Source organism: Gossypium arboreum, chromosome 9, assembly GCF_025698485.1.
Source record: "Gossypium arboreum isolate Shixiya-1 chromosome 9, ASM2569848v2, whole genome shotgun sequence".
Lineage (NCBI taxonomy): Eukaryota > Viridiplantae > Streptophyta > Magnoliopsida > Malvales > Malvaceae > Gossypium > Gossypium arboreum.
Genome location: NC_069078.1, coordinates 69,775,173 through 69,792,302, shown reverse-complemented (window position 1 = coordinate 69,792,302; position 17,130 = coordinate 69,775,173). Strand labels below are relative to the sequence as shown.

The following is a 17,130-nucleotide window of genomic DNA, read 5'->3' as shown; positions in this document are numbered from 1 at the left end:
ATGAAGAAGCTGAAAGACTACCGGATCAACTACCGAGACTGCAATCAAATAAAGAAGCTGAGCTGAGCTGAGCTTCAGGCTAGTTGGAGGTGGCCGACGGACAACTAGATATGGGGAGGTGGTGGTGACCAGTGAGCTAGGGATTTGTTTAGAAATGGGAATAAAAAGAGGAAGGCAGCAACAGAACTACAGGAGGAACTAAACGAAAATGAAAAAAAAAATAGTAAAGATACTTAAACTTAAAAATAAAAAAGGAAAAAAAAAATATTATATTCAGGCCGGGCCGGGCCGGGCCTAGGATTAGCAATTACATAGGTAGTCAACTTGAGTCAAAAGATCGAATCGAAACCTAGGATTAGCAATTACATAGGTAGTCAAGTTAACATTCTATTAACTAGCTAATAGGTGGATCACGGTAGCCAATACCTAAGTTTGTTGTTGAAGATGTAGTTGAGAATTGAAATTGTAGATTTAGTGTTTTCAAATAAGTAGTTTAACCTTAATTTTAATGAATTTGACTGCGCTAATAATCCTTTATCCGATTAGAATGGTAATTGAATCACTAATTTAGAGTATTGCGAATAATTATAAACTTGATTCCACAATTAATTTTTTAAGGTACGATCATCAGAGTACTTATCAAAATATTTTGTTGTAATTCCTATACTATAATTTCACCATTGTGTACTTGCAACATTAAAACTCAACCCAAAGTTAATAGATTTTCTTATCATGGATTGAAACTTGAGCTAATTAATCTTATTTTTGACAAATTTTCTTTGAATTGTAGTAATAAATATTTAAAAGCTTGGAAAGATTGTTTGCCTTTTGTGGCATTTTAATTTTAAAATTTCTCTATAAAAAAATCAAAATATGGTTTTAATTTTTATACTTGGATAAAATTTGAAATTTAGTTTATATACTTAAAAATTAAAATTTATATAATTTTTCTTTTTGATTTTAAAACTCAATCTTATCATTAGACTTATCTAAGGGCCTAGTAACTCGCTTTGGCCCTATAGAGAATATTTTCACCTCGAATTGATTCGGCCTAGTCTCAATTCAATCTAAATTTAAAAAGATTTCTTACATTTAAATTTAATTATAAAAATATACAAAATATCAACTAGAAATATATTTTAATATTTTACTAGTTTTTGAATAGTAAAATGAGTTTTTCGGGCGGGCTGGTGAAAATGGGCCTAGGTTGGAGTTGGGCCTTGGCCCAGCCTAACCCATAGACACCTCTACCTATTAACATCGTTAGTATTTTTTGTTAAAATTTATCAACTTGGCTAGTTGAATAAACTGTCCTCATATAACATTACATATGATTGGCAAAAAATAAATATGTTAAATTGAAAAATTTTGGTAGAAATTACCAATAGCGATAATGGTTAGTTTAAATTGAAGAAATAAGAGGATTCAATTTTTAATGACTAAATCTCAAATTCTAAAGAAATAGAGGGAAAATAGCCTATGTCAACTAAAAAAAGGTGTTACAACTGATGTATTAAGCCTAACTGTTACGAGTGTACAAAAGGTGCAGAATTACAAACTTTTCCTAACCCCTAAGCTATGAGCCCAATTAGACATATAGGAAATTAAGGAAAACAAAACAACTCTCATTTCACACGGTTACTTTTGAGCTCTGTTTCCACGATCAAATATCCAAATTTTTTCTGTTTGTCTTCGGATCCCTCTTTCTACATCTCAACATCTCCAATAACCAGTTTGGGAAAAGAGAACAAAAAAAAAAAAAAAAAAACCGGAGAGATCTTTAATCTATCTCATGAGATTTCATTGAAGAAATAAAAGTATCCAGAAAAAGGAAAAAAACGATATGTATAGCAATTTCAAAGAACAAGCGATAGAGTATGTGAAGCAAGCGGTACAAGAAGATAATGCAGGGAACTACAGCAAAGCCTTTCCTTTATACATGAACGCACTCGAGTATTTCAAGACCCATTTGAAATACGAGAAGAACCCCAAAATTAGGGAGGCTATTACCCAGAAATTCACCGAGTATTTACGCCGTGCCGAGGAGATCCGTGCCGTTCTCGATGAAGGAGGGCCTGGGCCGGCTTCTAATGGGGATGCTGCTGTTGCCACCCGCCCCAAAAGTAAGCCCAAGAGTGGTGGTGGAGAAGGCGGTGATGGGGAGGATCCAGAGCAGGCTAAGTTGAGAGCTGGGCTTAATTCGGCTATTATCAGAGAAAAGCCTAACGTTAAGTGGAATGATGTGGCTGGTTTAGAAAGTGCTAAGCAGGCTTTGCAAGAAGCTGTTATTTTGCCTGTCAAGTTTCCTCAGTTTTTTACTGGTTAGTTTTTTTTTTTTTTTTTGTTTTCTTGTTTGGGCATTTTAGGGGCTTTTGATATTTGATTTTATGAGTATGATTTTGAGCATACCATATACATCTGTAAAATTGATTACTTTAGCTGGACTTTAGTAACTGGTAGTGGATAATGAAATGGATTAATTGTTGATTGTTAAACTACTTATGAATCTTATGGTTTTATGTGGTTTTCTTTATATGCTTTGTTAAGGATGATTTTGGTTTTTAGCTATGAAGTTAGTGAGGCCTGCTTGACTTTTGCAATACGTAGTGTATAGTGAAATTGCTTCATTGACAATTGGCGAAAAAATGTTAAGAAACTTATTCTTTCTTGACTGTATATGTCTAGAAAAGAGGTTAGTTGGTAGTTCCAATAGGAAAATGTGATTATGGTATTGATATTTGATAGGATAATCATGCTTGTTTGTTGAAGTTGTTTGTGATAGTGGAGAATGCCTAATTTTGTTGCAACATTAACTAATTGTTGCGATTTAATGTTGCTTGAGATTTTTAGTCCTAAATGTAATTGTTTTGAATATCCATAGATTCATCCCATGCTTTCTATTCTTTTTTCTAAATATAGCTCCTGCTATATATTTGTTAGACTGTTCCTGTTGTATGCAATAAGATTTTAGCAAGTTATTGATATAGCCACTTGTGGTGTCCTTTGCTATCGTTTCTTGCAATGCTTGAATTGAGTCCTAGAATAGTACAAGCAACAAAGCAAAAGATTTTGCTCACCTGTGACCTCTGTGATATTAATGAGTTATTTGGGGATGTATAGATGCTTGTGAAATTCCCCTTTGTTATGTAGTTAATCTGATGAACATAGTTTTTCATGACAATAATCACACTAATAACTTCATGATTTTAATGCTCAACTTCTCAGCACATAAATGTAACATATGTTGCTCGGACTCTTCATTTTTCTTGAGGTTCCCATGTTTGACATATGGATGAGGATATGACTTCCAAGGATCCTCCAAATACATGGAAAAACATGGAAAAATCTAACATTACCATACTCACAAGAATCCAAGTAACATAGAATGTTACATGCAATCTATGACATCACCTACTAGTCTCAATTCCTTGTTAGAAAATGTTGCTTGCACCAATATAAGACTCCGCCTCTTCTGAAGCTGCCATTTTTAGCCACATGATACAAGATTAATTTGGTTTTTAAAGTTAAAAGCTTCTAATTAATTTTATAGATCTGTTCTATTTTTGAGTAGGATTGTTGAATTCAACTTAAGCTCAGCTCATTTGCTGTCTATCCAAGATTGTCTTATGATATGTGGAACAAATCAAAGTAATGTATTGGATTAGATGAGGTTTTGTGTTTTGGTAGGAAAAGGGCTTGATATCCATCAAGTTTATATAGTTCCACCGATGTTCATCTTTATGTGTTTGGATATCCTCTTGGTCTTGCTAGAATTTCTTTTATGTTTGCTGTTTGCTTCAACTGTATTATTGGTTGGATAGAAACAAACTCAATCTAATCTCTACTCCCCTTTTAGCACTTGTTTAACGGTTTTCTTCATTCCACTTGTTTAACGGTTTTCTTCATTCCCATTTCAACATTACATATGCAGGGATATAAATAGGGTAATTTTGTAAAATTTTCATACTTTTTCTGTTTTAGGAAAGAGAAGGCCATGGAGAGCTTTTCTGTTGTATGGGCCACCTGGAACTGGGAAGTCATACTTGGCCAAGGCTGTTGCAACTGAAGCTGACTCTACGTTTTTTAGGTACTATATTGAGTGGCTCATATTTGACCCATTTATCTGCCCTTAAGAAAGCACTTGCTAATTTCTGAAGCTATTTTCACTTTTCTTAATTTTTAAGATGCATATTGATCATGAAAACAAGTAAAGAAAATTCACCTTTGACATGTACTGTTGTTGTGTTATCTAGCTTTCCTCAGTGATGCAGCTGCCACCTTCCTTTTATTGGGAGAAAGGGATAGGTGGCAGTAGTAAGGATGGACTCCTATGTATGCATCACTGGATTTTAATGGCAGATAGGTGGCAGTATTCACATATTGTGGTTGTGGCTTCTATCTGCTGCTAAAACAGTTAAACTCTTTGAGCTGATAATCATTTGCCTTTCTGACTTCACCGCATTTTCCTCCTCTCTTCCATGTTTCTGTTCTATTAAGGTGAATTTACAGCTGCAGTGCTTGACTACTTATGTGGGAATTGTGTTATGATATCTATAACGTAATAATGGTGACACAGCCTCTGCAGAGCCCCATAATGTTCTTCTGTTTTTACATCATGAATTCTAGGGATTGTATCAGTCGGAGGAAGAACTATATTTTTTTATTTTCTTTAACCCAGCTTGTCATACTTGTTGAGTTTATATTAATTAGGTTACCTTTCTTGGAATCTAAGTTGCTTATATGTTTATGGTTTCTTTTTGGTCATGAATCCCAGTTCTAATTGAATTTAAGAAGTATAGGAGTTTAGAAATACCAATCTAATGTGCATATTCTTCTGGCATTTTGATTTATGAAAATACCGATCTAATGGGACACCTAGGAACTCGTGTTCCCTTCTTTTGGTCTTTTTCTTTTCATCTTTTCAATTGCTGTAATTGTTTTGGATTTCTGTTGATGACACAGTTAATCAAGTCCCTTTTATCTTATTTCATCTCTTCTGAGAACTAATTAAATCTCTTCTGACATCTAACTAAATCCTGTTTCTTATACTTCCAAACTCTAAATCTTGCATATTTTGACACTGAATCCCACTACTAAGGCTTTCAGATAAAACAAGTAAGTCCTAATTTTGCTGCTTCTGTAAGCTTTGATGACCGGATTAATCAGTTTCGGTCACTCTTCTACCTATGAACTGACTACATCAATTTGCTTTTTCTTTCATCAACTTTAATTTGCTTTTTCCTACTCTGGAAACCCATAAAGATATGAAAAATGTTTCTTAGAAGTTGTTCTTTTGTTTTGAAGTTGTAAACTGAGGCTTTTAGTTACGAAATTTTTTCATATTTATATATTACGATAAGTTTAGCTTTTTGGCTCACCTAACTTTGCTTTAAAAATATTTTTGTTGTAGTTAATTTCTTATATACCATTTCATCGTGTATGTTCGTACGTTATGTTTCTGCTTATTTCTCTTTCATTGTTCTAATCCTTTTCCCTCTTTTTCTGCTAGTGTTTCTTCCTCAGACCTTGTATCAAAGTGGATGGGGGAAAGTGAAAAGCTTGTCTCGAACCTTTTCGAGATGGCGCGTGATAGTGCTCCTTCCATCATATTCATTGATGAAATAGATTCCTTGTGCGGCCAGCGTGGAGAGGGCAATGAGAGTGAAGCTTCAAGACGTATCAAAACTGAACTTCTTGTGCAGATGCAGGTATTTGTTAGTGCATTTAAATGCTGGAACAAATTCCTCAAACATCTTTGTCCCAAAACTTTTCTAGATATTATTTTCTTATGATACACGTTCTTATAATTCCTGACCAGTTTTCAATTTTATCTTGGGACTTATGTTTATTCTATGGTTTTTATTTTGAGTTTTCGTGAAGAAGAGTTTGCACTTCATAAATATGCAATACCTGTTAAAAATTTGAACACCTCTCTTCTCATTTATGGAAGAATGCATGATAAGCAAAGTACCTTGGGAAGTTATGATAGCACAAATTTTCTCAATTAATCTTGTGCATTTAGAAAAACTTTTAAGTGTGTATTGTTTTGAGTTTGTTCAATATAAATTTATGTAAGATAACTTTTTTCTTTTGTAGTGTTCTGCAGCATGCTAGCATCTGTATCATAATTTTGTGAAATTTTCATGTTACAGTATTTGGATCTGACAATACTCATAGTCATACCTTAATTATGTTTTGCTAGATTGTGACGTGTGTGTGTGATACCCTCACTTTCAATGTTAATGAATGAATTTTTTTACTTTGTGCTTTTGATGTTTTAGGGTGTTGGACATAATGATCAGAAAGTCCTAGTTCTTGCGGCAACAAATACTCCCTATGCTCTTGATCAGGTAGGATAATATTAGAATATAATTTCCATAGATTTACCTTGAATCAGCAGAGGTGGATATCAATCTTTTACTAATCAATTATTCTTATAGGCCATCCGCCGGCGTTTTGATAAGCGCATTTACATTCCTCTCCCAGATGTGAAGGCTCGGCAACATATGTTCAAAGTACTTTTCTCTGATGTGTCTCTTCTGGACATTGAAAAGAAAAAAAAGAAGAGAAATGCTTGGCTGTTTTGTCTTCTTTTTCACAATTGTTATTCAACTACTGCTATTTTTGACATGGCTACTTTGTTTTGGTAAAACATATTACAACAGGTGCACCTAGGTGATACTCCTCACAACTTGACTGAAAGTGATTTTGAGAACTTAGCTCGCCGGACAGAGGGATTTTCAGGGTCAGACATATCTGTTTGTGTAAGTGCATCACCTATATGAGATACTTGATCTTATGTTACTCGGTCTTGGGTGTCTGATATGGGTATATTTAATTTCCCTAAGTTTTCCATGTATTTGGAGGATCCTCAAAGGATCATCTCCCTATATCAATATATAAATATGCGTGAAACATGAGTATTGGACATGGGTACTACAAGAAGATGAATATTAGGATTAATGTCGTGCTCAATCATTATATCCTTCTCTTTCTCTGAATGATCTTTTAATGGATGGCCAATGTAGAGATGTTCACTTGTGCGTGTTTTTACCTTTATTTTATCGTGGCAGGTTAAGGATGTTCTTTTTGAACCTGTTCGTAAAACCCAAGATGCCATGTTTTTCTTCAAGACACCTAATAATATGTGGATGCCATGTGGACCAAAGCAACCAGGTGCTGTCCAAATTACTATGCAGGAATTGGCAGCCAAAGGACTTGCAGCACAGGTATCAAGTTGTTTGTTTGAGCTCTTACCTTTTGTACCTATTCCTATGTACAATTTGATTTTCTATATTTTCTGATATTTTTTGCTATGCATTTATCGTTCGTTTCGGAAAATGTGTGGAGTCTAAGATTGGATTATCCAGAACGCATGCTGGAACATTATTGCCATATGCAATAAATAAATCTTTTGGAACATCCTTACCATTGTAACTTAAATTGCTATTTCATTGATTAATGCCCATGCAGATCCTTCCACCACCTATTTCAAGATCAGATTTCGATAAGGTGCTTGCAAGACAGAGGCCAACAGTGAGCAAAGCTGATCTTGAGGTCCATGAAAGATTTACGAAGGAGTTTGGAGAGGAAGGTTGATGGATTGGATGAAATTGTCACATTGATATACTCTTGTTGTGAGGTGCTATCACTGTGATTTGTATTTTATTCATAACCAGCTTGTCATCCAATGAAATGTGGGTTTAGCTTAATCAAGTGGGGAAGGTGGCTTGACTTCCCATTTCCTGTATTCAGAATGGAATTGCATTTTTTTTTTCTCCTTTTACAGTGTAAAGAAGATAACCAAGTAATTTGGCATATAATGTTTGAATATGAGTTGTGCCCTTTTATGCCTAAATTTGTTGACCGTTTTCTTCTATGTTTTCTTATTTCAAACTTCCTCTCTTGGGTATGTATGTACATATCGCAGTTCAATAATAAAAAGAAGGTTCAAAAGAATAAGGAAGACATCTTTCAGATGGCTTGAAAAGGGAAAATATACAATTTGTTAGCAAATAAAAAGGTATCTAATGAACATGAATTAAACCTAGCTTTTTCATGATATTGGTCATCAATTTCTATTAAATGTACTTGTTTCTTTTCCTTCAATGCGAGGTAGATTTGATGTTGTCATGATTGTGTTTAAAACATCATCTTTTCAAATAAATTTCGATATGTCAATAATTCATAGTATATAGATTTTGATATATTTAAGTAGGTTTGATATCTTGTGAAACTTTCTCATATTTTAATTATTTTTGTTGTATTATGTGTGTCCAAAATCATTAGTTGTAAATGGACCTTCAAATTGACTAATCTTGTAGGATGCGGTTTTTAGCTTTATTTAAACCCCATCAGTTTCTATACTAGAAAACTACCTTCATTTAAGTAAATCGGAATATAACTTGTATGTAAGCAAGTTGAACTTCAGAGAGTTGAGAAACTTCCATTTGGGAGTTGTTTGTGTGTCACTTCTGCTGATCTTAGATGCCCCAATGAACATTTATGTTCTTGTTCTTTCAACATTATCCAATTGAATAATTCCAATAACCAGACTTTGTTTTCTAATGGGAATTCATGATATGTAAGGTCCTGCATGAAATAATACAAGAAAAGCCGGCTAATCATTATAACAAAAACAGATTCTGGGCTTCTTATAAACTGAACTATTCAACCATAGTCAAATCAAGCCGGCATTAAACCTTTTTTTTAAGTTTCTTTTCTTCTGCTATAAGAAGGGCATTTTACTGGTCATGGTTAATCATCATTTCCAGCTTTAAGCTAATATTCTCTTGCTTTTTAATCACTTGAACTCTGGTTCATCACCATGAGACTTGCTCAAGTTCTAACTCTTTTATTGTTCATTAGATTATCTCTGGTTCATGGAGCCAGTAGCAACGCCAAGGTAAGGAGAAAAATCTGATGGGAACTTAGATGATTTGTTTTAGGTGCCTAATCTGACAGTGTTCCATTGCATTTTTTGTTTGATTTGCAGCATAATATTGTATACATGGGGGAACATTCTCATCCCAACTCGGAATCTGTTATCAGAGCTAATCATGAAATGCTTGCTTCAGTTACTGGAAGGCATGCACTAAGCTAATTACTTACTGTTTCAGAAATTATTGGTTTGTTTAGCTTGTTAGTTCTCAGTAATGAAGATACAAACCATTTAATTTATTCACAGATACTGTGACAAATCATTGTTAATGAAGTTTTGGTATGTAATTTTCAGTTTGGAAGTAGCAAAGGAAGCTGCACTTCACCATTACAGTAAAAGCTTTAGAGGCTTCTCAGCCATGCTCACACCAGAACAAGCTAAAAGAGTTGCAGGTGTTGTTTTGCAAAACTCTAATATGCTCATTCTGATAAATCAAATAACACTAAAGTGTGAAACATAAAGCTGAAAAATTATAGTTATTGACCATGTTTACATATATAAGAAAAGAGTTTTACCATGCAGTCCATAGCCGTAATAAATTCTCACCAATTGCACTTGCGTTGCAGAGAGCGATGGGGTTGTTTCTGTGTTCGAAAGCGGGACAAGTAAGATCCATACAACACGTACATGGAATTTTCTAGGAATAGATTCCATTCAACAATATAAGCAGCTTCAAATGGACTCATCCTCCAATGTTATTGTTGGTGTCATTGATAGTGGTAATGATTTGCAGGCATCTGCTTGTTTTGTTGATTCTTGAAAGTTCGATTCATAGCTCCTACTCATTAAACTTTATTCTTCAGGAATTTGGCCTGAGTCAGAGAGCTTTAGTGATCAAGGATTCGGTCCTGTGCCTGACAAGTTCAAGGGAGAATGTGTAACTGGAGAACAGTTTGCATTGTCTAACTGCAATAGGTAACGATGATTCACATCAACGAAGCTTAATGTATTATACGAAAGAAAACAGTACGGAATAACTGTGATTCCAATGATACATGGCCTTGAATTTTTCAGGAAAATTATAGGTGCAAGGTACTATTTCAAAGGGTTTGAAGCAGAATATGGGTCTCTTGAGTCACAAGGAGGCACTTTCTTCCGGTCAGCTCGAGACAGTGATGGTCATGGAACCCACACTGCATCAACCATTGCTGGATCAGTTGTAGCAAATGTCAGCTTACTTGGCATGGCTGGGGGCACTGCAAGAGGTGGTGCTCCCAGTGCCAGGCTTGCAATCTATAAAGCTTGTTGGTTTGGCCTTTGTAGTGATGCTGATGTTCTCTTGGCAATGGACGATGCTATTAGTGATGGTGTCCATATCCTCTCTCTTTCCCTCGGTCCTGATCCACCGCAATCTATATACTTTGAAGATGCTATCTCCATTGGATCTTTCCATGCTTTCCAAAAAGGAATTCTTGTTTCCTGCTCAGCTGGAAATTCATTTTTTCCAGGCACTGCAAGTAATGTTGCTCCTTGGATCCTCACAGTTGCTGCAAGTTCTGTGGACAGGATCTTCATCTCTAACATATATCTTGGCAATTCAAGAATTTTGAAGGTAAATTCTGTAAAAAATTTTGCACTCAGGACCCTCTCCCAACAAGAAAAAAATAAAAGAGCCTGAAAGGAACACAAAAACTGAAGTAAAAAAGAATCTGGAACCTGCATATAAGGTTGATATTTTACCAGGATATTTTTATGCTCTCAGGGTTTCTCTTTAAACCCTCTGAAAATGGAAACCTCATATGGTTTGATAGCTGGAAGTGCAGCAGCTGCCAAAGGAGTTCCACCATCCAATGCTAGGTATGCCTAAAACTTCAACTCTGCAGCATTACATATATGAAACATGTTCATGATCATCATATGCCTCATAATTGCATTTCAATATCGATTAATGCATATAATCACACAAATTATACCAAATATTCATTCCCTCTTGGTTCATCTCTATATTTTCCCCATAAGGAATTTTATAAGAATGCATGCCATGTGATTGCTTTATAACCAAGATACCTGGAAAACAATCCTCTGGTTAACTCAGAAACCGTAGGTAGACATAGGTTAGAAGATCGACATTCTACATCCCGATACTATGAAGCAAATGGTCTAGAGATCAAAGCTTGGAACAAGGCCTAGGATTAAGCATAATGACAAATGGCTTCTCAAAATTCACTTGATGCGTTTTCTACTATGTTCTAGCTTTTGCAAGAACAATACTCTAGATGCTACTTTAATCAAGGGGAAGATTGTGGTGTGCACAATTGAGACATTAACTGATAACCGAAGAGAGAAAAGCATATTTATCAGACAAGGTGGCGGAGTTGGTATGATACTTATTGATCCATTGGCAAAAGACATCGGTTTCCAGTTTGTGCTCCCAGGTACTGTAATTGGTCAAGAAGAAGCAGCACTGCTACAAAAATATATGGAAACTGAAAAGTGAGTACTTTGAGAATTAAACACACACTGCATTACTATTTCAGAATTGAACGGTACTAACTACTTACATTGTTACAGGAATCCAGTAGCCAAAATCTACCCAACAATAACGGTTCTAGACACTAAACCGGCACCAGCAGTGGCTGGATTTTCTTCCATGGGACCAAACATTATAACTCCAGAGATCCTTAAAGTAACTTCTACAACATTCTCAAAACTTTTCTGCTCATGCCTTATTGTGACATTATCTCTGCTATTTCAAACAATTTTAATGAGGAAACTATAATCCATAAGATTGAACTGCATGGTGCAAATTTCTTGCAGCCGGATATAACAGGACCTGGACTGAACATTCTGGCAGCATGGTCTCCAGTAGCAATTGAAGCCACTGCTGAACGTTCTGTCAATTATAACATTGTCTCTGGAACTTCAATGTCTTGTCCTCATATATCTGCGGTTTCTGCAATTATAAAATCTATCAAACCTTCATGGAGTCCAGCAGCCATAAAGTCTGCAATAATGACAACAGGTTAACAATTTTCTTCAATGAATAGTATCAGTATACTTGGTTGATGCTTCAAATATAGCCTTTTTTATTGGTCTTGTTTTACATCTAAAACTTCATTTGTTGCTGCTACAGCTACTGTCCTTGATAACACCAAACACCTGATTGGAAGACAACCTTTTGGCAATGAGACTACGCCTTTTGACTATGGATCTGGACACATAAACCCAACAGCAGCACTTGAACCTGGTCTAATTTATGACCTTGATTCAACTGATATCATCAATTTCCTTTGCAGTATAGGTGGAAACCCTGCACAACTGAAAAACCTCACTGGCCAACTAACTTACTGCCAAAATCCTCCTATACCATCCTATAATTTAAACTATCCTTCAATTGGTGTGTCCAACATGAATGGAAGTTTATCTGTTTATCGAACAGTTACATATTATGGAAAAGACCCGACGGTTTATTATGCATATGTAGACCATCCAGTTGGTGTTAAAGTTAAGGTTACACCTTCAAAACTTTGCTTTACAAAGACTGGAGAGAAGATGAGCTTCAAGGTTGATTTCATCCCCTACATGAACAATAGTGGAAGCTTTGTCTTTGGGGCTTTGACATGGAGCAATGGCATTCACAAAGTTAGAAGTCCTATTGGTCTCAATGTGCTCTCTGTTTAGGGACAAACTATTTACTGCATCATTGAATTTGAGTTCATGTAAGTTCAATTTTCTCATGGACTGTCCTGTTCAAAGCCTTTATGTGTAGCCAACGATTACCAATTACTATCTTATTATCAATACTTTTGATCAGTTTCAAGTTTCTATCTAGGAAATTGCTTGATATTCAAGTTTACCACCATCATCCTTAAGAAATTGCTTGGAAGGTGCATTATCCTATTGCTTCATTTGGATTCGGATTAATCTTCTTATTTCCGGTTTAATAAGTGCATATATTTAATGTGATTGATCAAACTCATCATTTACACTATAAAATAAAATATCATAGAACATAACAAATAAAAATATACTAATATGACGAAAATATGCTAACATTCTAAACGAAATCTCAAACTTCAATATAAAGTATAATTACGTTTTATAACACTTACTTGATAAAAATAATTTGAGATTTCGTTTAAAATGTTAGGATAAATATAATTAATAAGGATAAATAGATATAACACTAAATATATTTAATAAGGATAAATTATCTTTTGAAATAACTATAAAAATATATAAGCATGAAATGATTTTTAATGTTGCCAAACATTTAAACCGTAATGTTTTAGGAATAAAACGTGGAATAAAATGTCTAATATATTCCTATACTAGTTTTTTTTTCGTGCTGTATAAATTTTTATTTCAATATTATTTATGTTTTTTATTTTAATCGAATTTTCTTATCTCTCTGTATAAATAGATGATACTTGATATAACTATTAACACAAGTTATATATAAGTCAAATATGGTTATTCTATCGAAAAGAGTGATAATTTATTTTCTTAGAATAAATTTTATTTTCTAAAATTACAATTCTACCAGTTTCTATTGAGAGAAAATTACTTTCCTACTGAAAGTAATAATTCGTTTCTAGTTTTGTGCTTGGTTCGTGATTGTTCGAGTCCACACTCGAAGTAATTTGTGATATGAGAATAGAGGAGAAGGTTATTCGATTGGAAACCAAGAACCCTAGCATTCGTCTCACAAAAAGCACAAGTATTTTTTAAGAAAAAGTTTATTATTACAGATATCACAAACCGACTCAATTTTCAAAATTTTAATTTTCCATTGTGACAGAAAATCATTTTCTAAACCGAATTTTTCCAACACATATATCCAAATTTTTACCTTGAACCCATTTATCATCCCACAACCTAATATGTTCCCCACTCAACACTTGCCACTGAATATTTTCCTTAAAAAAATCCCTACCTTCGATTATACTTGACCATGCCCAAAAGGCCCTTCCCCTTTCTTAGCCTCAAAGAAAGAACAATTAGGAAAATAAATCCCCTTCAAAACTTTCACCCAAAAATCATTTTCATTATTAAGAACCTTTCAACTTTGCTTAGCCAACGAAGCCTTATTAAAAATGTGGTGATCCTTAAAACCCATTCCACCCTCTTATTTCATTTTTGTCAAATTAAACCAGCTCATCAAATGGATTTTTCTAGTTCCGTTCCCTGCTCCCATTAGAAATTTGCTAAAGCTGAATTAATCTCATCACATACATTCTTTGTAATACAAAAACACTGCATAAAATACACAGGTATATCAGTTGCAACAACTTTAATAAGAACTTCTTTAATTAACTAAAGGATAGCTAACACCAGGAATGCTAGGGTGCAGGAACACTCGGGTGCTATAGCCAATAGCCCCCACACTCGACTTTGACTACTCTTGCTTATATCGAAACATCTTCTCTTCTCTTCTTTTAAACCCTTTTTTTGGTCGGTCCCTTCTTCTCTTCTTTTTTTAACCTCCCCTTTCAGTCGATAGCTATAACACGATTGATTGAGTCCGATATGCTATTTAAAATATCATAAGTGATCAAATGAACCACCTAAAGGAATGTTATTCTCCTTGTGTGTACTCATGGTAGCTGATAACACCTTAATGAGCAATGCTTGTAAGGAAAACTATTAGAGGCTAAGTGACAAGATGACACTGGTTGGAATATAATTGTGAGGCCCAAACCAGTTGGGGTAGACAATTGAATGAATGGTAATTGTAAATCAATTAAAACTACCTGCTTATAGTCCGTGTTTCGCTATTGGCAAACCACCAACAAGACACAAGCCATACTCGATCGACACCAGCTCCATATGATAAACCATATGGTAAGGGAATCGATTTAGCCTTTAAAGCTTTTTTCAAATTTTTCATACCATATATGGGTGATGAGGTAGAGGGAGAGGCGACCCTTGCCCCAAGGGGCTACTTTACTTATTATCTATTTATATTTTAGAAGACTTTATTTTTCATTCAATAGCCCCTCTCCTATAAGAGAAGGAGGTTTCTTCACCCCTACGGCAGTAGGCCCTTCTTCAAGAGTGCCCTTTCCCCAGCCTCCAATCGTCTCAGAAGAGAAGACTAAGCTCAGACGAATTGCAGTCCGCCCCGGCCCCTCCTTAGTGACTTTGGTCAGGAAAGGGAATAGGGCAATAAATAGAGCTTCGGCTCAGAATTAGACCTTCTGTAGACGGAACTTCAGACTTCTGGATAAGTTTGAGAAAGCCTAGCCTAAAGGTTCCTAATAGCCTAGCCAGACTCATCAGATAAAGAATCCCATCCTCAGTGAAGCTATTAAGCAAGCTCAAGTCCGTGCAAGAAGGCTTGCCGAATCTATCAAAATTCAAAGCCTATCAAAGACTTTTCTACATGAAAGGATTTGAGTCCATCCTTATGATATTAAATGAAATCCTAGTCTGCAAAGAATGGAAAAGCAAGGGATTTAAGTCTACTCAGAGATTTCATATCTCTCTCACGTGTGATTCATCCTAACAACTATAGATTAGGTTTTTCTACTTAATTAAGTTGGTTATGCAAATTTTTTTAATTTGTTCACATAGGCAACGTGATTGGAGGGCATATTTGTTACTTCTCAAGATAGTTAGTTCACCACATAAGCATGTTAATACTACAACGTAAAAAACTATTAAGTCATCCAATTCATGCCGCATTGCGAGATTACTTTACCACTTTATAAATGGAGGCTCGATAAGTGTCTTCACTTCATCAAATTCAAATCAAATAAATTGAGTACTACTATGGATGCTGCAAACAAGCTTTCTACAATTGCTGTTGAAATAGGGCAACTGCAAAATGAAATTCAATAGCATCGTAGATTGCTAAAATTCTTTTTAAGAAGTGTTAGAACAATAGATCTTTGGCCATGGATAGCCTATAAATCCCTACTTACGGGTTCATCTTATTGATTTACTAGAGAACTTCTTTCAGTTCTTCCTTTTCTTCCCCCGACCTCGACCCCTATTATTTTGAGGTCATATATAGTATTCAGAGTTTGTCTTGATTTGGTACCACTCTTGAGGCTTGCACTAAAAAAATGCTTTACATCTAGATGTCCAGTCAACTGTTGCGCCTCAATGTATTTCAAAGAGAATCAGCTAGCTTTGGGTTCGAGTGGCATTTCACCCTTAATAACAGATCTATTGTTCTAACACTTCTCAAAAGGAAGTTTAGCAATCTATGGTGCTCTTGAATTTCATTTTGCAGTTGCCTCATTTCGATAGCAATTTTAGAAAGCTTGTTTGCAGCATCCATAATAGTACTCAATTTCTTTGATTTGAATTTGATGAAGTGAAGACACTTATTGTAATGACCCAGATTCTAGCAGTGGTGAAAAAAGTGGTTTCGGAACCCATTCTCTGATGGTCGAGTCCGTAAATATTACTTATTAAAATTTACAAGGTTATTACAATATTATATTGAATTCTGGTTTATTAAATTTGGTTATTTAGAAAGTTAGTCAAGGTACAAGTGTATCGGTTCAAAACTAAGTGGTTTTGGAAAATGAGGTATTGGGACCTCGTTTCTGTAAACTGAGCTCATAAATATTTTTATTAAATATTTATAGAGCTTTTTATAGGTTAATTGAATTTTGGAATGGAGATTTTAGTATTTGGATAACTAATTGAGGTATAATGACTAAATCGTAAAATAAAAAAATTAATTGTTATTAATTTTATTAGCTAAACGAGTCAAATAGTATTATGGAAGGATTTAAATGACAATCATGCCATATTCTATTATAGTCGATGGTTATAACATGGTTTTAAGTGGAAATATGTTAATTATAATATTTAATTAATACTAAAATAAGATAAAAACATAAAAGAAAAACAAATAAATCATCATCTTTTCTCATTTTCTTCTACCAACCGAATTCATCATGAATGAACTAAGGAAACATTCAGTCATCTTCTTCTCCTTGCATGGTAATTAATTCTAAGCTCATTTTTTTTGTAAATTTTATGTTTCTGCGATCGTTGTAGCTTAATCTAGCTAACCCAAGTATTAAATCGTAAAAATGTTAAAGTTCTTAAAATATTGTCATTGATGATTTTTTAATGTTTTTGTTGTTAAATAGTTTGTTTATAAGCTTAGATTTGATTATGAACTAATTTGTAAAGTGAAATTTGTTAAAATTTAAGTATGGGGACTAAAGTGTAAATAATTCAAAATTGGCATGAAATTTCTATAATTATTGATAATAGAGGGCTTT

General features: G+C 34.5%; 2 protein-coding genes across 2 annotated transcripts; both read left to right on the top strand.

Annotated features, from left to right (window-relative positions):
* Positions 1-1,511: 1,511 nt before the first annotated feature.
* On the top strand, positions 1,512-7,858 carry LOC108457230 (protein SUPPRESSOR OF K(+) TRANSPORT GROWTH DEFECT 1). The gene is made up of 8 exons (XM_017756177.2): positions 1,512-2,321; positions 3,982-4,087; positions 5,510-5,708; positions 6,282-6,350; positions 6,441-6,515; positions 6,666-6,764; positions 7,074-7,229; positions 7,474-7,858. The coding sequence occupies exons 1-8, from the start codon at positions 1,844-1,846 to the stop codon at positions 7,597-7,599; spliced, it is 1,308 nt and encodes a 435-aa protein (XP_017611666.1). The 5' UTR covers positions 1,512-1,843; the 3' UTR covers positions 7,600-7,858.
* A 969-nt stretch (positions 7,859-8,827) lies between these two features.
* On the top strand, positions 8,828-12,687 carry LOC108455562 (subtilisin-like serine-protease S). The gene is made up of 11 exons (XM_017754110.2): positions 8,828-8,905; positions 8,996-9,087; positions 9,236-9,333; positions 9,508-9,660; positions 9,745-9,856; positions 9,956-10,493; positions 10,644-10,738; positions 11,135-11,374; positions 11,453-11,567; positions 11,699-11,903; positions 12,015-12,687. The coding sequence occupies exons 1-11, from the start codon at positions 8,828-8,830 to the stop codon at positions 12,560-12,562; spliced, it is 2,274 nt and encodes a 757-aa protein (XP_017609599.1). The 3' UTR covers positions 12,563-12,687.
* Positions 12,688-17,130: the final 4,443 nt, after the last annotated feature.